This window comes from Heterocephalus glaber, unplaced genomic scaffold (assembly GCF_053883595.1).
Source record: "Heterocephalus glaber isolate CG9 unplaced genomic scaffold, H.glaber_assembly_v1.0 deba00001666, whole genome shotgun sequence".
Lineage (NCBI taxonomy): Eukaryota > Metazoa > Chordata > Mammalia > Rodentia > Bathyergidae > Heterocephalus > Heterocephalus glaber.
The window spans coordinates 4,293,242-4,314,452 of record NW_028258406.1 but is presented as its reverse complement, the minus strand read 5'-3'; the positions used below and the strand labels follow the sequence as shown (position 1 = coordinate 4,314,452).

At 35.2% G+C, this 21,211-nt stretch overlaps 1 protein-coding gene across 6 annotated transcripts in view; it reads right to left on the bottom strand.

Annotated features, from left to right (window-relative positions):
* Diaph3 (diaphanous related formin 3) overlaps nt 1-21,211 on the bottom strand; it is a 501,638-nt gene that overhangs the window by 95,423 nt on the left and 385,004 nt on the right. For 2 of the 6 annotated variants that reach the window (XM_087197467.1, XM_087197469.1), the window contains 2 exons: nt 14,494-14,598; nt 13,968-14,027 (listed from right to left, as the gene is read on the bottom strand). In XM_087197467.1, the coding sequence (XP_087053593.1) occupies nt 13,968-14,027; nt 14,494-14,598 (165 nt within the window). The remainder of the gene's footprint in view (nt 1-13,967; nt 14,028-14,493; nt 14,599-21,211) is intronic. The other 4 variants (XM_087197468.1, XM_087197472.1, XM_087197470.1 and 1 more) reach the window with 3 other exon arrangements.

Genomic DNA, 21,211 nt, shown 5'->3' with positions numbered 1-21,211 from the left:
CCCCTTAACAATTTATGTGCCACTGGGATTTAGATCTGTGTCTGATAACCATCACCGTATCCCTCCTGCAAGAACACCACAAGCTGATAGCATTTTTCCTCATTAAAGGCCAAAATAAATAAAACCCACTTCTGGACTGGAAATATTAAAAAATCACTGCAAGCAAATAATTTCTCATAGTGGAGAAATAAGACACAGGAAATAGTTGCATTAGAGTTTCTGATTTTTTGTGAATGGATGACATAGCTAGGTAAGAAATACCGAGTGTTCTCTCCCCTCTCCAATTTCTGGTCCCTCTGTCCTTCATATTTTGTCAGTTATAAATAAAAAATGGAAATATGTCATATAACAATTAAAAATGCAAAACAATGAGATGCCATTACGTCTAATTGGTAAAAAATCCTGAAATGTATCTAGTATTATTGTTTGAGGAAAGGACACTGCCACAGGCTATTGGCAAGAGTATACTTTAGTATAATTCAGTGATGGTGAACCTTTTAGAGATGAGTGCCCAAATTGCAACCCAAACCCACTTATTTATCACAAAGTGCTTATTTATCACAAACCCACTTATTTAGAACAAAGTGCCAAAACCGCAATTGAACCTGAATTCCGAGGTTTTAGTTTAGCAAAAACAGCTCATACATTAACATCTTTTGTCTTAAAAGAAAAAAGAATAATATGCGTGCCACAGGTTCGCCACCACTGGTATAATCTATTCAATCTACCCAGGTGAATCCAGGGTTATGTATAAAAAGCCTCCAAACTGCTCATATCTGTTAACTTATCCTGAAGAAATAGTGCTACTTATAATGGTAAATATTTCAAAAACCTTTAGAAGTCAAACCCTAGGGCAGCTGGCTAAATAATGCCTAGCCTATCCTTAGTCCAGGACCCTATGGAGCCATGGAAACACTGTTAAAAGAGGAATTTGAGCTCTCTGTAAAAGACTCAGAACCCAACTTATGCTCAGCATGTCTGAATTTAAAAATGTAAGTAATGTTTATAAATGAGTAGTTAGGTTATAGGTAAGCTTTATTTTCTCCTTTTTACTTTTCTGTATTTTAAAAATATTCTACTATTAACAGATGTTTCCACAATCAGTAAACTCAAGTATATTGGTTTCTAAACAGATTCAATGTATACTTCATTTTTAATGGGCATACTTGATCCCAAATGGCAGCTCAGTTAGTTTAAATATAGCAATCAAAATAGCCTACATACTGAAATGCTATATTTTAGATTTTGATTATGTCAACTACAGATGCTCAGTCTAAAATAATAAAAAGAGGAAACTCGAAGTGTACAAGAATAACAATTATTTACCTAGTACACTAATATGTCCTATGGAAGAAGAGGCATGCCAAGTGACGGACTGAATGGTGCATACTCAATGAGCCACATGATCTTTGCCCCCTCTTCCAGAGAATCACCATTTGAAAAACATGTGTAGCTTCTACTTCACAGTAAGTCTAATTTAAAACCACTTTAGTTAATATGATACAAATTTGGTCTTTGGCCATACTACAGCACACTACATATTTTTTGGAGACATTTAAATGAAAGCAATCATCTAGGGAAAAATATAAACATTTACTTAATTCTGGATCTGACTCATAGTAAGGTTTTAGGGGTTATATGTAAATGACTTTATCTCTGGTAATAGAACATGTGCTTAAAAGATATTGACAATAAAAAAAAAGATGTTGACAATAAAAAAAGTCATTCAAATTTACCACAGAATTAAATTTAAATATAAGTCTGGTAATTTTTGAAAGATGATAACAGAGTTAAAGATCTTGGAGCAGAGCATAAGAGTGGAGACCTAAGCAGAAGAGGAGCATATGACTGGCCATATGGGGCTACAGCTGGGAAAAAACACTTTGCAAATAGACAAGCAAGGGCCCATGGTCACTGGAAAAAACCTCAAATAGAGGGGTATATGGGAACTGCTCACAAAATAATGATTTATTTGGTAATTAAACATGTAGATGACATAGAAGTAAATGTGTACCTCAAGTTACTGACTTTCACAATATCAAGTTACTTCATTACTCATCTTGAGCAATTTTTTTTTATATTTAGGCAAGAAAAGTGAATGGAGATGAGTGGAAGAAAGGAAAGTATGTTTATAAAATGGAGAGTAATAGGTCATGTCCAGTTTCCAGTGAGGAGCAAATAGAAAGACCAGTATTTAAGAAATGATGAAAGCTCTAGACATACTAGGAGGATGCCTGTACCAAAGGAGCTGTCTTGACCCCACACAATTGTACTGGATTTCTCTTAATGCACCAAGCCCATCAGTTATTTCTGCTGGCATATTAAAAAAGCAATATCTTCATCATCTGATAAGGTGTTCAATGCTGAATCAAATGAATTTTAAAGGGTCTTTTAAAAAAATCTTTCCTCCTGCTCTGGGACGTGGAGAAGCCTGAGATACAGGTATGTAACAGGCTTTTTACTGACAGATAAAATGGCACTTTGGACTAAATAAAAATTTGTTCCTAGTTTATCAAACACAAATTTAAGAACTTCTTAGAGTAGCTGTATTAACAAGATGTGAATAATAAAATGACTGATAAAAACTTCTTAGCTGTTTCATATATTCATAGCTTTTAAATTATATAGACTGAGTTACAGGCTTGTCAAAACTAAATACAAGATGTTATTAATATTTTTAAGGCTAAAGCTAAACGATATTTACCAGCTCATCATTAATTGTGGATGTGTTGGTAAATGAAGATTATGTTTTTATTTGCATATCTTATTAGTACTTTTCTGCTGCATAAATGTTTTATTGGAAAGATATGCACATATAATTTACTAAGCCTACTTATCATATTTGAGTTTAAAGAAGCAGACAGACTTTTAGCCTTCAGGATGCAAAAATGGACTAGGTGAGAATAAAAAAATCAATACATAAGGTGAATGGTGATGGTCTATAGTTTTCTTTAGTCTATTTCAGTGTTTCGTTTTCATTATTCCTCCAGAAATTGGGATGCAACAGTTCTTGGAACTAACCCAAAGAGATTTGACAAATAGGTTATTGCAAACATGATTAAATGATCATGTACATAGCAATTAATGATCATTATTTTTTCTAATATTGCTAATAAATGGGAAAAGTTTCAGCTAAATATTGTCTTATCACACAAATGTACATCATGGCTAACACTAGTATTTTCTAATTTACTCAGGAATCAATGGGTTATTGTAGCTTTCTTAATGTGTGTTAATCTTGGTTGAATTTATAGACTCTTTAAACAGAAAAATGTTTAGTATTTGTCCTTTTACCTAGACTCTATAATAAGCAGTAACACCAGTATTCCCCTCCAAACCACTAATACTTCCAATACCAGTTGCATCCAAGAGAACAGTGTAATATGTAAAGTCACTTGATTGACTGATTGATTTATTGTACTGGGGATTGAATGCAAGGCCTTGTGCCTGCTAGGTTAGCACCCTGCCACTGAGCTACATTGCCAGCCTTTTAAATTTTGAGACAGGGGATTGCTAAATTACACAGGCTAGCCGCAAAGCTGCCATTTTCCTATCGCACCCTCCTGAGTAGCTGAGATTACAAGCATGCACCACCAACCTCACACCTGCCTTCTATTAAGTCACCTTAAAAAAAAGTCAATGATTTTAACTAACATCAAAGTTTCAAAATGCTAATTTCATCCTATTGTATTGCTTACAAAGGATTCAACTGATGGAGATTAGTTATCAAGTTCTTATGCACCACTGGAAGGCTACTTTTGCTCTAAAAGGCAAAAGAAAGAGTGGTACTTGATTTTTCTCTATTGCTCATTTCTGTGATTTTTCTCTCACATTAAGAACAAGGCACAAAAGTAATTCACAAATGTGCTGCAGAATCACTGACCAATGTTATGTATGGAACACACAAAAAAGGCCACAAACATGTCTATTTCATGTGAAAACGAATATTCTGAGCTAGCAGCACTACCATTTTTCATGCTTACCATCCCCCATCATTCCTTAGGAATATGCATTAAAGAGCCACTTAATTTTTTGGATCATATAAAAATGGTAAGTTGAGAGAACAGAGAGAAGTCCCCTTGGGATTCATGTGATATCGGGAGAGAGCAAATGAAGAGAAAAAATAAAAAGAAATATTATTTGTATTTTAGGAGACAAAAGATAATCAATGAAAGAAGATATTTTGGCTTCTAGGTACTATATAACCCTTTCTCACCTCTGACTGGTAAAGAAGGGGAAATGACTTAAGGCAGAACAGCATCAGGGTTACAAGTCAGGATGTGGAAGCCAGACTCCCTGGATGGATGTTGAATGGCCTCGTCCTGTCTCTTAGCTTTCTGCTTCAGACCTTGCTCCTTCTGTCAGTGGCTCCACAGACATGCAATTCCTAAGCCCTCAGTATGATTCTGACTGCATTTGAAAACAGGGTCTTTGCAGAGGTAATCAAGTGGAGACAGGGCCATACCAGTTTAAGGTGAGCCTCAATCCGATGACTGTGTCCTTATAAGACAGAGATACCTGGAGAAACACCATGTGATCACAGAAGCACGTACTGGAGCAATGCAGCTGGCAATGCAAGAAGCACCAAGGACAGGTTCCAGAAAGAACTTTGTGGATATCTCAACTTCAGCTTTCTACTCCAGATTAGAAGAAAATAAATCTCAGCTGTTTTAAGCCCCTAAGGTTGTGGTAGTTTGTTATGGTAGCATTAGAACAGGAACATATCTGGATTCATTATCATCTCCTTTTTGTCTTTATATATTGTTGTTTTAACTTAGGGTATCTTGATTTCATAGAAGTTGAAAATTGTTGTGATTCACTGTCCTGGTGCCTGTATGGTGACTCCCAAAGGAAAAAGAAGGCAAAAATCTGTAATATATTTTGAAAACATAAGTATAATTTTTCAATTTTTCAAGTTCTTCTGTCAAACTAGTTTGTATTACTTTTTGCATTTTACGTGTAGCACAGAAAATATTAATAGTAAGAAAGTTAGTTTTAAACTCACATTCCTATAGTATTTTTGCATACAAATGTCACTTTGTTCAAGAATTTACAATAATTGCCTATTTACAAATGTATCATAGAAGGAAATGAAGTACAAAGAATGGGGAAAAGCTAGCATGTTTTGAATTTATTGAAAATCTACTCAGTTTAGGCATTATACTAAAGAACAGTGACACAGTTTTAGTCTTCCAAACAGTCTGCAAAACACATAGTATAATTTCTCTTGTTACATCTGGGGAAAAGGAAAGTTAAAATTTAAATAACCTGCCACAGTCAGTACTTTAGTTTAGATGTGGAATGTCCCCAAACACCCATGTGGCAAAGTCTTAGTCCTTGGCACGGTACTATTGAAAAGTGGTAGAAAATTTTAAGAAGTGAGGCCTACCCAGGTATGGTGGTACATGCCTGTAATCTTATCAATCTATAAGGCTGAGGCAGGAGGACTGCAAAATTGAACCCAGCTGGGCAATTTAGTAAGACCCTGTTACAAAAAAAATTAAAGGGTTGGGGATATAGGTTAATAAAAGACCCTGAATTCAATCCCTGGAGCCAATAAATAAATAAAATAAAACTTAAAAAATAAAAAGTTAAACATCCAGTGTCATTTTTTTAGGAGATTTCAGATAATGTAGTTAGCCATGCCTGGAAAAAACTGAGCTGCATTAGAGGTCCAGCTATATCTGATACAATGCCATCCAGAGATGACACAGATGTGCACAGATGTAACACAACAGCAAAACAATGGTATATGATATTCCAAGAGTTTTCATCATTTTCCTATAAATACAACCACTTTTAAGTACAAAATATCTTCAAAAAATGTAATGCCTTGGCTAGCCTGGTGTTCTGAAGCCCTTTCAGAATGCCAGTCTGTCCACTCACTAACTTACAGACACTACAGTCAAATGTGGAGATTAATTTTAGAACCTTTAGGCTATTGAGGACCATCTGTCCTTTGTCACAGTGCCTGGGAAGTTTCTTGGCTACTTTTCTTCCCATAAGCCTTTAGACTACTCTCACTGCACGAGAATTCGGCTCACTTTTCAGCTAAGCCAATGATGCAAAACTTATTTCATCTCCTTGACTGGTTTCTTCTCACATTCCTTAGATGAGATGTGTCCTCCATGGCCCTTTCTGCCTCCCTTACCCAGAGACTATCACTTTCAGGAAGAGATCTTACATCACAATTCTCAGAAGACAGATGTTATCGCTTGAGATCTCCAAACCTCCTTATCGTCTTCTCCTACTCGTAGTTCCAACATTCCTTGTGCTATTTGTGCTCCACACACTCACTCACTGCTCACCCCTCAGGAACTTTAGCCTCCCTACTGCTCCCCTAAATCTCAGCCCGTCAATGCTAGAAAATTCCCTTCCCAATACAGACAGTAAAGCCTCTGCTGCATGAAGGGCAATGAAACATAGCACATTCCTTTCAGTCCAGTCAATGCCCAGGCATCATCCAGCCTTTCCTCTACTGGTCTTTCTGAACTTGTGGATCTGCTGACTACTTTCTCTTGGCTCCTGTTGTCACTGGTGGCTTCTGGGGAGGCTGCTCCTCCCTAGGCTCCTCTTTCTCTTCCTGCTTCTTTTGAGTAATAACTTATAAGCCTCATTTGCCTTCAAGATAATGACCTTTCCAAGTACAGACGTCTTCCTCTCTCCACGCTGCGTGGTAGCACCATTTTAGTGAGTCTTAGCTATTTATCTGAAACAATTTGTCACTAAAGTTGTAGATCTGCCAAGCAATTCACATGTTCTCTACTTTTATTATGTCAATGAAAATTTAGTTCTCAAATGACAAATGGTTAGGAGTAGAAATGGTTTTAAGTATTATATGCAAAATCACGTCATCAAACAAGAAAATCTCTGATTATTATAGAATTTTTAGGAGAAATTTTAATAAATCAACATGTTCTCATCAGGAAAAACAAAATCTCCAAAATACTGAAAACAAAAGTGTAGGTTTTACAGAGCTTCCAAAGTCTGTCCATTGGCTATTTGTAAGCCCAGATTCTGAACAGATGCTGAAAAAAATGGAGAGACTCAAGAGTAGGTCAAAAAATTTAAAAGACCCTAGTATTTAAAATCCACTATGGAACACAAACAGAACAAAGGACATGTTGATCATAATAACTACTTCAAGGAAGTTAAGGACATTGCTCTCTTACATAATAGTTCTTTATCTTCTCACTAAATTTATTCCAGCCTTCAGTGTATATGAATGCTCATTAAATGAAAGGTATTTGCTACTTCTCGGATAATTGTTCTTTTATAATAACTTGAAGTCTTCAATTTTCTAACTTGTTCATGCTCAAGAGCCTGTTTGATAATGATGACAAAAAGTTGTCCTGCCCTGACTATAAAATTAGAAAAGAAAAGCTTTTCCTGTCTCTACCCACAGGGCATCCTTACCTAGGCAGGAACCCTGCTGAGTCTATTCTTCCTTTTGCTTGACTACATAGTAAACACAAGACTGATGTTTGAATAAAATGTGATCACCCAAATTGTTTTACATTCCTGTCCTAGAAAAATCTCTGTAAAATATTTAAGTCTTTTGACAGTTGCAGGTAGCATTTTATTCTGCTTGAAAGCCCAAGTGTAAGGGTGTCAAAAACAATTAGGATTTTAATATTTTAATAGCTCTCTTTTCCTAGATTATTAGGTGGGCACAAATTCATCAGAAAGAATAAAAATGTTCTGAAGAAAATAAGCCATTGACACTTAGAAAAAATCATGCTATTTTGTTTTATTGTTCCTTATGCTCTTTCTACTTTAAAATAGAATACAGGTAAAAGAAATGGAAATGGTAATTGTCAACATTTACTACTCTGATAAAGTTGTCCAGACAAAAACTGTTTTGGCGTTGTTCTCATTGTTTTGAAAGAAGCCTTATGCAGTTAGTGCTCAGTAGACACTAATGAAAACCTTAGAAGTTTCCTAATGCTGCTTTAAGCCACATTCATGCTATTTGGGGTGAAGGTTGAGAAATAAGGGTCCCAAGACCTGAGTGGGTTGGGGCGGGTGGCTCTCTAGGACCCTTTAACACATTCACACAATGCCCGCCTTGCATGATTCCCTTAAGAGTTACTTTGCAGAGAAATATGCTAATTCAAAGAAATCTAACTAGCTTTACATTTAATTCTGACTTCAAATCTTAAGAGTGGCAGAGCAGCTGTGCCTGAGGCAATACAATCTTATTTCTATAAAAATCTCTCAAAGCTCCATATATAAGTGGAAGAGCAAAAATAGATAATCAAACCCAAATTAAGGCTATTAAGAATTGATTTAGTGTAAAGATAATATAGCAAGATTTTGTTTAGGTTATGGATGTTCACTAAAAATGTGTAATACTTGTTTGCCTAAAATTTTGATTATGTTTTATCTTATTTTGTCACAGTTAAATAGTTTTATCATTAGGGTTTTTAATTGCATATAGTTTATAGAATTCTTCCTGATTACTCTACATCCATTTAGCTGGGAAAAAAATCCCACCACACTACTTAATGAAAAGAGAACCAACTAATGAGGATGCAATCAAACTGCAGGCAGATGCACCATGAGGTGTGGCCCAACAATTCATATTCGTGAAATCTTTGTCACAAAAGGTTAATGAGTATACAGGGGAACAGAAGTCCCAAGGAGAACAGGAATTAACATACCCTGAAAAAACACAAGTCATTCAGTGGTATACCAGAAGTTATAAGGAAAACAATCAAGAAAAGAAAATGAGAAAAATGAAGTGCTGAAATGCTTCTTCATGAACCTTAGTGATACAGTGGAACCTTCATGATATAGGTTCCACTGCTGTGCAATTCCCGTCCTTGGTCTATTTTCTGCCTCTCCCTCACTTTATTACTCACCCCACTTCATTCCTAATGTTCAGTCCTTGCCTGAGCCCGTTCCAAAGGCCCAGACCTTAACTCATCTTTCTCGTGTTTTAGTCTCCTCTACGTAATTCATTAGCTTGTGCAACATCAGCAATTCTCTGTGCCGGCTTCTTGACCTAGCGCTCTTGGCCTGGCTTCTTTCCTCAAACCTCAGTCCACCCTTTCCCTTTTAACCTTCTCCCATCCCTTATAGCGGACACACATTGTCATCAAATGGCTAAGAAGTTCTTTTAATTCTTGTTTGTCACTTCACTTCCAAACTAACTACTCAGACCTCTAACTTTTTTACTCAATATCTCATTAGTCCGAATGTCATGGCCTTGCATCACTCAGTATACTTTTCCACAAGGTCTTTTCAACTAGGCCGCTTGATTCATGAACATCTAAACACCCCAGTATGCTCCTCATAAAAAAATACATTAACATTTTTATTATCTTTGCTTAAAAGATGTACTTTAATATACTTTTAATAGGCTACAAAAAATCTTTAGATTTGGAGCACACTGTGTTGAATAAAGAGGTAACAGCTTGTACTCATTAGCAGATGTATGTTTTTGTTTTGTTTTGTTTTAATGTTATACTTTGCTTGACTAAGAGAAAGAAATTTAAAAAGTAGCCTTAAACTTCTAAGGGATAATTTCATCAAGAGGCAATCCTACTTTCCTCATCTGATCCAACAACCTCTGAAGCCTAGACAAGTGATCAAATAGCTCCTTTTGATGACAGATAACGTTTAAGGGAGGAGATGAAAGGTGGTTAGCCCTTCAATGCCCGGTGACCCCTTTTTGGAATGCCTATAACAATGGAATATAATGAAATGTATTCTCTTCAAATTCTTGTTCCTTGAATGTTTCTGGGTAACATATATGAATTTCATGCAAAAATTCAAAAAATTTCAATTGCATAAATGGGTTAGCTAAGTACTTGAATTACAGCTGAAAGAAACCTAGACATCCTCCTTTATTTGCCCTGTCTCCACCTCTCCTGGAACTCATGAGTAGTGTGGGAGAAGGACACTGAATAACAACATTTAAAGGACAATGGGTGTGGCAAGGGGGGAAGACTGGTATGATATTAGAGGTCACAGCTCTCCAAGGTTCAGATGGGGTTTAGAGAGGCCCTTCTGAGATAGTGTGCAGATGCCGCATCGATTTTTGGCCTCATTTCTACCCATCCTTCAAAAACCAGCTTGGATTTCAGGTCCTTCTAGAAGCCAAGTCTGCATTGTCCTCACAAAGTCTAGATCTATCTTCATCTTGACAAAATTTTGTGTAATATCTCTATCCTGGCATAGAAAAGATATATGGGATTTATAATGTATTTCCCAACTAGAGAATGCACTCTGGCATAGTTTCCCTATATGTTAAGTGTATTAAATTTTGTTGAATAAATCAATATTTATCAAGGAAAAATAACAAGTATTTAATTTCTGTCTAGATGCTTGTATCAGTAGCCAAAGCAAAAGATAAAAATAGATAAAAGTTCTAACCAGACTATTTGGGGCAACAGTTTGGAGCATAGAGTAAGGGCTAGATAACTCAGTGTCTAAGACGTCTCTGCTTCTGAAACCAGTGGGTTACAATGGTTAAAATCAGTGTGTTAAAATATATATTGGAACATTTTAGCCCCATAGTCTCAGAAGATACTTTATTAGGATTTGTTTTTGGACACTGAAATTAAAAAAAAAAAAATCTCTGTACATATAAAAATAACCTAAGAAGTTTGGGACTTTAATTATGGTTTTAAAAGGCACAGACAATATACCTGTAATAAAACAAATGTATTCTGATAATAAAAGATTAAAATTGCAGCTAATTAGCTTAAATTTGGGCTTTGGACACATCTATTTTATATATACGTTATGTCTTCTATGATCTAACAGGCCATAAATTTATTAAAATACAGATGTTTTAGTACTAATTTTAGTACTAATTTTACTAAAAGAAATAAAGAATGGTCATAATTAATTCCAGAAGATTATTTTTATAATCCTAGCCTTAGTCTGTGAAAACAGTGCTATCTAGTGGTTAAATCTGGGAACAAGAGGTGAGGCACACTAGAGGCTGGGGAACTTCCAAAAAGTTGATTTTTAATATTTCAGCTTTATGTCATGAGAAGAAAAAAAGCAGATGGGTTATCAGCTTCTGAGAGGGAGAGGGGATTAGGTACTATTCAAACAGTTGTTTCCAGAGTATGACATTGTTAGGGTTCATATCTAGATGCCCTCCCCCACCATGTGCTCTTAGGTGGGGCTCTTGGGAGGGGATTGGAACATGGACATGTGATGGTCATTAGTAGATTAGTTCACTGATGAAGTTATAACTAAATTGTCATTGGTTGGAGGATTTCCCCACCTGCTATCTCTCTTCTTGCCTGCCATGCTACGAGTGGTTTCTCCTCTGCCATGCTGCCCTGCTTTGGAGACAGCTGACTATGGACTGAAACCTCTACAAACTGTGAGTTAAAATAACCCTTTCCTCCTTAGAGTTATGGGTGTCACGTATTGTGTCTGAGCAATGAGAGAGTAACTCAGACAGACATGGCAAAGACATTAAGAACTTGGACTGCGAAGTCAGTCCAACCTGAGTTCAATACTTGGCTATAAGACTATTTTAAGCAATCTATCAGATCTGTTTAATCTTTGTTGTCAACTATAGAGATAAAATTAGGAACTATTTTTGAGTTATTGAGAAGATTAAATGGGATGATGTGTTTAAAATATTCAGCATGGTGCTTGGCATTCAGTAAGCCAAATAACTCAGGAAAAATTTGCTTATTATTAATCCTGCTAATAATGTTACTATTTTACTTAGGATGTAAATAAGTAGGTATAATTTGAAATAATTGTAGAGAGTTTTATAAATCTTACAAGCAGATTATGAGATTAGTATCAATAAATGTACTTGTAGAAAATATAAATATGAGACAGTTTTAACTATATGGAAGCAAACTAAAAAGTAAAATAGGTTTGACGTTACACTATAATTGGACAGTTCAGATATGGGGTTAGTGTTTTCACTGAAAACGAAGTAATGTTTAGAAACAGATTACAAAATGAACTCTGAAATATCATCATATTCTACAAATAATCATGATCCTTTTTGCAATAAAGACATTTTCCTTAACCAAATCCTACAGTTTTCACAACATCTAGACTAATAAATATACCTTTATACAGCTAATTCCTAAAGATAAATTTCATCATTTGGATTTCTTTCTACTTGGTTAGAAATGTAAAAGAGAAACACAACAAATATAAATGGAAAATAATTTCTAAAAATATTTTCATTTATTACATTTAAATTGGAAAAGAGAAACTGATCTTTGTGAAAAATCTTTCACTTGCCATATAACCTACTGGCTTTACTATAATAATGGTCTTAGACTTTAACATAGTATATATTAGCTTTATAGAAATGTAATGTTTATCTTTTTTTAAACAATGAAAGACATAGCATAATTTTTAATTAATTAGAACAGAGCTATTATATCCCAAACATCTTGCTAACACTGTCACAGGAGTACTAGGTTCCCCAAGGTTGGTATACAAAAGTATTTTAAATTATCTTCCCCTACATAATATCTAAAATATTTATTTTATTATATATTATATTATTATATATTATATAGAATATATTATATTATTTTAAATTAAGCTCTATTATTATATATTATGTATATTATATTATTTTAAATTAAGCAAGAGTGTTCTAATTATTATATCTTGGCTCTTTAATGTATAATCATTGTTCTTTAATGTCTTACAGTGAGGGGTGAATTGTTTATCTTATCAATAATTGAAGTATCAATATGTAATAAAAAGAGATGTGCAGCAGGAATTAGAGCACTGTGTTACAGTCACAGCTGTGTCACTACCTCTGTACTCTTGGGAAGTTTTTAGCCTCTCTGGGTTTCTGTTTACTTGTCTACTAAGCAAAATAATCTCTAAGGTCCAGGACAGTGCTATCTTCTATAATTTTTGCCATAATTTAGTATGTCATAATGGCTCGAAATTATAAACCCCAAATCAAGAATTACTTATTTAAAATGAACTTTATTCCAATTCTTTTTTCTTATTGTAACAGAAAAAAGAGGGGGAAAAAAAAACAATCACAAAGACATACGGAAAGAAGTAATAGAAGACCTGGAGAATTACCTACCTTTCCTCTTACATATTAAGCATTTACTATATATACCTTGCCTTGGGCAGTTAGAACCCACATAGTTATTAAGGAATCATTCCATCTGGGTCTTTTCTTATTTACCTCATTATTCTAGGTCACCTAGAAATGTGGCAAAACTTTCCTTTTCCATCACACAGGAATACTTACAGATTAACTCATTAACATCCAAAAAACCTCTGAATGAAATCTGCAAATTACTTTTCCATTTACAGACATGCCACACGTTGACAACACACTCACTCTGAATAACAGCACTCACATGTAGGTAAGAAGAACCCAATCAAGCCTAGTGGTTCCCGGAATATAGGAAGAGGGCTCCATGTAGGTAAATATATCAGATTAGGAAGAGATATTTGAAAGCAGTCAGTCTTAAACTAATATCAGAGATGAAGTCAATTCACCTTTTTAGAAATTGTACATGTCCTTTCACAATAATATCAAAAGGAGTTCATCTGCATTTATGATTTTGTTGAAATGCAAGTCAAAATATTTCTACCTGTACTGGCAAAAATGCTAGAGTAAATTGCTTCAAATTATATCTTGACATTTAGAAAATACACTATTTAAAAATGGTGTTAATGAGAGCACAGTGCTTTGAAAAGGTGCACTGGACAAGAGTGTTTGCAAATGCGTGAAGGTAACTTTGAATCATCATGATAATAAAGTACCTATTCACCCCAGATCTGAAAAGAAAAACCCAAGAAGCAACCTCAAGGCAATAATGTAAGAATGGAAAACATCAGTACACAGTCGCATAGCAAATATGCACATCTACACATTTGTACTTAGTAATATTGAAACTTGAGAATTTCACAAGAGCCTTCTAAAATCACAGAGCAACAGGATAAAAGTAGATGAGAAGAACATGCAATTTATGTATAAGGTTTATTACCATGGTTACAAACTTTCAGAACAGGCCTCTGAGACATTGGACTGAGACTTTGCTGAGTATCTGTTAAAAAATACAAAAGAAATTTAATATAGAGATCTATTCATCTCAAGAAGTATGACAGTACTAGACATGCTTTCTCCAAGGTTAAGTGTTTCTGAAGGCAAGGGAATGCTTCACTACCCTGAAATACTTGAAGCGGTAATGTTATGACTTTTACTTCCCATTTAATTATGGTACTGTAAACTCCACTAGGACAAGGTACATATGGTTCTTTAGATGAGACTTGTCATACTAATCAGGATTTTATAGGTTCAGTGCGTTGATCTGTTAATGTGCTACTGACATCAGCCAACTGGAATGAGTATCTCTCTGACATTTGTCTGTGCAAAGGATTAAGCAAACTTACGAAACTTCTGAACAGTTGTTGCCCACAGCACTGCATTCTTGACACATGACTTTAAAAGAATTAAGGGAAAAAAACGTCCTCTGTGATAATTCCCTAGAAAGTAAAACATGAAACAAGTACCGTGTTCACCTTTCGGCTTCGGTGTCCTTTTTCTTCTGTCGCGGAAGGCAGCCCCCGACTGCAAGGCCTCCAGCAGACTATCCATCACCCCTGCCTCATCACCCTCTGTGAAAAGAGATGCAGGGAATTCCATCAGCCCTCGGGGTTATCACAGAAATGTCAAAGCACAGACAGAAACTGGTGATGGTACAGAGGGAAAAGACCAGATGCCAGGACTAAGCCAGCAATTTCAAAATTTTAAATGCTTGAACTCTCTCATAAATCAACTAATTTTTAATGAAATCTGTCTCATTAGTGCTTGTGTTACTGTCCACTAAAGAAGACCGAGTTACATCGATTCACTTCAGAGCACTGTTTTTATAGTGCAAAGGCACAATAGGTTTAAATTGAATGTGATTGAGTCATATCTATGTCTTGAGATATAATAAATCCTATTTCCCTGGTAGAAATGGGTTTTTAAGGTATCAGTCTCTGTTCTAAAACTGACCAAATGTAAGACAGTGTTTTGGTTGTTGTTAGTGAAATTCTACTGTCTGAACTTATCACATAAAATAATGTTTCCATGGTAACTTTTAGAACATCTCCTAACGAATTATTTTTTTCATATAGAGAATAATTGTCCCGACTTGAAATGACACAGCACAGTCACTACGAAACAGAAGGTATAAAAGTTTATCTTCTATAAAAAATAACTTGTCAGAAATCTAACAGACTACAGTCTACTATGTTTAATTGACATTCTGTAGATAATTAACAAAGGATGTATAGAACCAATTCTGTTCACAAATAACAGATTATATAATATCCATGTATACTTATAGTTATCAGTGCTTAATATTATTCAAAAGAAGGAGGAGAAAATGCTTCAAATAAGCTGTTGGTCCAATCCAAATTCAAGGAAACACTAAGGGCTTTTTTGTCCCTCTAAAGAGAGGTCATTTGCAGGCATTCTCTATGAAACTGCATGGCTTGAATAACATTACATCTGAAATTGTTTTCTTCTGACTTTTTATTTCTTTTGTTTTCCTTTTTGAAACACATTTCCTTTATAGAGAATAGGTGACAAGTGAATGCAGTAGAGTACAAATAGCACACTCATTTACAGTTTACAAACAGATATATAAATATAAATATGTATCAGCCACTTTTCCATCTGGTTCTGTTTCATATTTTTAGAAGAGTACTAAACTTTGTAGGTGTTATCAAAAAAGGTGGGTGAAAAACGGTATTTGGAGGCTGTTAATTTACACATGCATTTAATTCTAAATTGGCTTATTGACTTTTTAATTAACATACACTAAATATTTCAGACAGTTTAGTAGGTAATTACCTATCTTTGAAAACTTACACTCAAACTTAAGTGTGTTTTTCTGAAAAAGAACTACAGATAATACCATGTATTTAAGGTTATGACTACATTTCGTTAGTAAAACACTTTGAAAATCTAAAATTAAATGTAACCTCATGGACTTACAAAAGCGTGACGCTATTAAAAACCTTCAAGTTGAAATTAAACATTAACAAATGAAATGTTATCATATTGATAGAATTAGCTATTAAAGAAAAAAATTAGTCCAAGAAACTTTTAAACATTTTTAATGGCATATTCTTTAATGAAAAAAAAGCTAAAAATAAAACTTAAACTTTCACCTTAGTAAATTTGTTGTGGGTAAAGGTGTATAATAATTCTGAAAAACCATGAGCTGTTTAGTATAAGATTGAGCAAGGTAAATGTGTTGTTGTTAGCAACAGTGATGCTTGCTGTGGGAAAGGAAATACAAATCTGGAAAGGGACAAGAAAAGGAAGAAACCCTGAAGTACTGGATTGAATTTACAGGAATCAATTTAGGCTCAAGGATTTAGAAAAAAATACTTTCCCCAGGTTTGTGGACCAAAAAAGTACAGAAACAATGATACTGCTGCATCAGTGAGCACGCTATCCTTCCCATTTTGGTTTCTAAATACCATTACTCACTGAAAGAAACCAGACAGGGCCGGGGATTTAGCTCAGTGGCGCTGAGCCTGCCTCCTAAGCACAAGATCCTGAGTTCGAAGAACTCAGAAGAAACCAGACAGAGAAACAGCCATTCTACCTCTGAGGCCAGAGCAAGAACATTGTGTTGAATTAGGGAAGGAAAAAAAGTACTGAAAAAAACAAAACAAAACAACAACAACAAAACAGGGATGTGCCAAAAGGACAGATTAAAGAGTTGCTTGGCTAAACTTAGGACTATTAGAGCTTTGAGTAAGTAATGATGAGAATGGATCATTGCACACTGGGAGAGGAAGACTTATGTATCCACAATGACACTAAAAAAATAAAAATGGAGGAAAGTAAGGTATTATTTACAAAGGGATGTCAACTAGTAGATGTCAAAGATATGAAGGATATAAAAAATTCATATTACAATTGATAGTAAGAAATAACTTAAGCAAGAATCACTGCTGGTTGCAAAAAGTGTTGTGTGTAAGGCTGTGAGGAAATGGGATATAGAAAAGTGCAGTAGATATTACTTTACCCAAATAATCAAATTTGACATAACCAATAATAGGATGCATTGCCATTAATTGCCTCCTGAAATGATAGATGACATAACCTGTGTAGTGCTTTGCACAGAAATATCTAACCTGCATCCAAATGTGACAAAACATACATATGGGGGAGTGAATATTTAAATTTCAAATACTTATCATATAGTAAAGGCACATTGCTACTAATCCTCTTCAAAATACTCCCCCTTATGTTCTAGAACACTCATCCCCATCATTCTTGCCACTTTCTGAAGCAATTCTGAAAGTCCTTTTTCATGTCTTTAGTAGCTCTGCTGTGGTGGCTGCAAAGTCATCAATCAATTCAAAATGTTTCCTTCTCATGGTTATTTTGACTTTAGGAAAAGCCTGAAGTTGCAAGGTACCAGATCTGGTGAGTCGGGGAATAAAGACCACCTGGCTTTCAGAAGCCCGCTTTTCCACTGGATGGCATTTGGCAGCAGCCCTTCCTGCATTTTTTAATCACTCCTCCTAAAGACACTCACAGAAGAAGACTTCCAGAACTGCTTCAGGAAGTGGCAAGAATGATAGGATAAGTGTATTCAAATTGAAGAAGTATTTTGAGGGAAATTAATAGCAGTGTAATAAATTTTTATTTAAACATATTTTGATTAGTTCTTATAAATCCAAAGAAAGGGATATTTGATGACATTAACAAGTGCTAAAAATCAAGACTATCAGGTAAGACCAAGAAAGGTATAGTAAAAAGGAAGGGAAAGGAAAATATTAGGAAAATTGTTCTAGATTACAGGAGACTCAAGGGACAGGATATCTAAATATAGCAGTCTTTGATGAGCTCCTGGATTGTAAAAAAAGTCAAAAATAACATTATGGGGAAATCTGAATATGGACTGGATGTTAGATTATCATACTGTACCAATCTTAAATTATCAGCATATTATGGCTACAAAGAATAGTTTCATTGTTCTCAGGAGACAGATGCTGACATATTTAGACTCATTAAGCAACGTACTCACATTCCCATGTTTTCTACTTCATGCCTTTGAGCATCCTATTCTTTCTGTATGGAATCTTTCTTGTTTCCTTCATTGAGGTAGCTCTTGTCTTTCCTTCAAGGCAGAGAATTTCAAATCCTCTCCTGACCAATGTAGGCTGAACTGTTGCCTTCTATGTTGCAGTGCCATTAGTACATATAGCAATAAATCTTTTCCAATATTATACTGATTACTTGACTGTTTCTACCACTAGAATAGGAGCTCATTGTGGACAGGAATTATATATTGCATTTATCTTTAATCCCTAAAAATGTGCTTATTACATAGGAAGTATACAGTAAATAAGTATGATGACCAAACTAACAAATGAAGCATTAAGATGGCCAGCTGGAAGGACTGAGCATGCAGGAGACTAAAGGTCAAAGATGGACAGGAGGCCAGAAAAGTATTAGGTAATCCCTGCTACCACTGTAAATGACTGCTTTGCTGCTTCTTTTTCCCTTGGTGCATACATTTCTTTAGTTTCTAAATTTTGTTGACTGAAATTTCTCAGTATTTCCCAAATTGTTCTGATCTTTCTTTTCCAACTATGCATTGGTGCTACAGAATGGAAGTATTTTTCACCTAGAATACTGTGTGAGTTACCTAGAAAGTCGTGTTGCCTCTAGTTTTTTCCCTAATTCTAATGTATCCCATATGTTATAGATAAATCCTAAAGCAGAATTACGATCTTCAATCCCCCCCAGTTGCAAAGTTTCAATATTTGTTATTTCCCACAGTATAAAATTAAAAATCTTTCATTTCCCCTTCACCATGATTCCAGTTGCTTTTCTAATCTCACTTTTTTCTTTACAACCTACTCTTCAGCTAAAAGCAACTTCCTGTGATTCTCCACTGATATTCTTCTATCTCCTGTCCATCACTCTCTACCACGGACACACTATATCTCTGCTCTTGTCCTCCAGAGCTGATGGCTCTTCTTGACCTTCTCTCCCATAAACATATGGAAATAGCAATGAACCTGCTTTCTAACCTGTGCTCTCAACTACCTGTGTGAAACTGGACTATTTACATATTCATTCCTGGCATGAACAACAAAGATAATATCTGTCTAGGGTTAATGAAGGGCTCAGAAGAGAATAGAAATGAAAGCACTTGCTAAATTGCTACGTGATTTAAAAGTGTAGGGAAATAAATTCACAAATGAACTTCATAGTGAATACAGGAAGTTTATGAAATATCTGCTTATTAAATGGTTCAAGCACCATTTTAGATACATTTCAAATTAAGTCTTTTAGAGTACATTTGCTTATGTCAGTTCTAAGGGTAACTGTGAAATACAAATTAGACTCTTGAAATAAAATGAATATGGAAGGTGGGGATGTTATAATGTTAAAAGAGCATTTAGTACATCTACACAAGTTTACTTGGTACATGGTACAGTCTTCCAGGATACTACTAGGCAATAAAGATACCTAGGCCTAAGAGTTAGTTAGAAATCTCTTCTTCCCTTAGAAGCATAACAGTGTGCTAGGCACAAGAGGGATGTATCGTAGATGAGTTACTGGGAGTGTAAGGATTCATAGTGAATGATGACTGAAAGAATAAGCAGGAGCTTGTCATGGCAGACTGGAGAGAGAAGAACATTCTTGGCAGAAAAAAAGTATGTGCAAATGTAAAAGATGCAAATGAAAACAAGAAAATGGGATAAAATAAAGTGTTTAAATGATTCATGTTTACTCTTTTTCAAACCAGAGAAATAAAAATTAGCCATGTTTTATCACAGAATTTGATTTCTCTAACTACAAGTCAATTTATATTCAAATTATTTATACCTCTGTCCTGCTGTGAAAACTTTTAAAATAAATAGACTAACTGCAAGTCAAATCTTTACCATACGTGAATAACATATCACCTTGTTTAATTTGTAAATGGCATTAAAAAATTGCAGTGTCAAAGGAAATGAAGAGTTAACGATAAGATTTCTAAATCAGAATCATCAGGATATGGACACAGGAAGACAGTGGACCTGCTAAGAATATGTCTGAGGTCTCTGGAGCTGATGCTGGTAGAAGAGAAAATATGGGAAAAAAATACAAGTAATTCTGATATTGGTGGTGGACAAAGCTTGGAGAAGAGAATGACTTTCCTTTTGGACACATTCATACAAAATCGTGGAAGATGCTGGAATTGTACCCTCAAATTCAGACAAAAATGTGGGTAATATATCTGGAAGCCATTTACCTTTTACAATACAATACAATACAATACAATACAATACAATACAATACAACAAACAAACATTCAGCACTATGGGCCAGATGCTGAGAAAGGCTCTGAAATTTATTTGGCTATGACTTTATCCATCCTTCCCTCCTTGGTGTTTCTGGTGCCCAGGAAGTTTGTATGACTGAATCAAGATACAAAGGCCAAGAAAGAAGTCTGATCAGACAGGAGCTCTCTCTACTTCATTTTCCACAATCAAGGCACAACAGTGAAACTTCAGGTAACTAAGGATACAAAGATCTGTAAAGTAGAAACAAGCAAATAAACCAGAGCAGGTCACACAAAAGAAAGAAAGAAGGCAGCCGCTGGATATTTCAGTATCACACTGAATTCCCAAAAGGCCGGAAAAACTGCTTTCCAAATTCTGAAGAGAAATGATTTCTAATGAAGAAATGGTTATATAGGATAAGGACATAAAGTTGAATTTTTTGATATGCAAATGACTATACACACTTCCTTGGAAAGAGACTAAAAGATCCGCTTTTGCAGGAAAAGGGGAGAAAAATAAGAAAGAGAAAAATATGGGATCCAGGAAAGGGAAGGGGACAAAAGCAAAATGGAAAATAGAATTCCTAGGACTCAGGACCAGAGCAGCCAGTTGGGATTGCATTCAAGGAAACAAGCTGAAGAAGAGAACAGTGGCCCAGGAATTGACAGCAAAGCTGTTGTCAGATCATTTACAAAATGACTGCTGATGTTTTCAGATTAGATTTTAGCAAAAGTAGTAACAGATTTGCAAAAGTCCTAAATGAAAAAAATATTGAGGCATGACCAAGTCCACCAAAGTAGGCAAAAATGAAGCAACAAGTGAGGTTTTATTTTCAGCTTGGGTGCAGACTAGTCAAGGGCAACAAAGCCACTGACTGCGAGGGCTGGGGGATGGGGAAACTTTATGGGAGAGTTTGGGGAAGGGAGGGGGAGTGCCA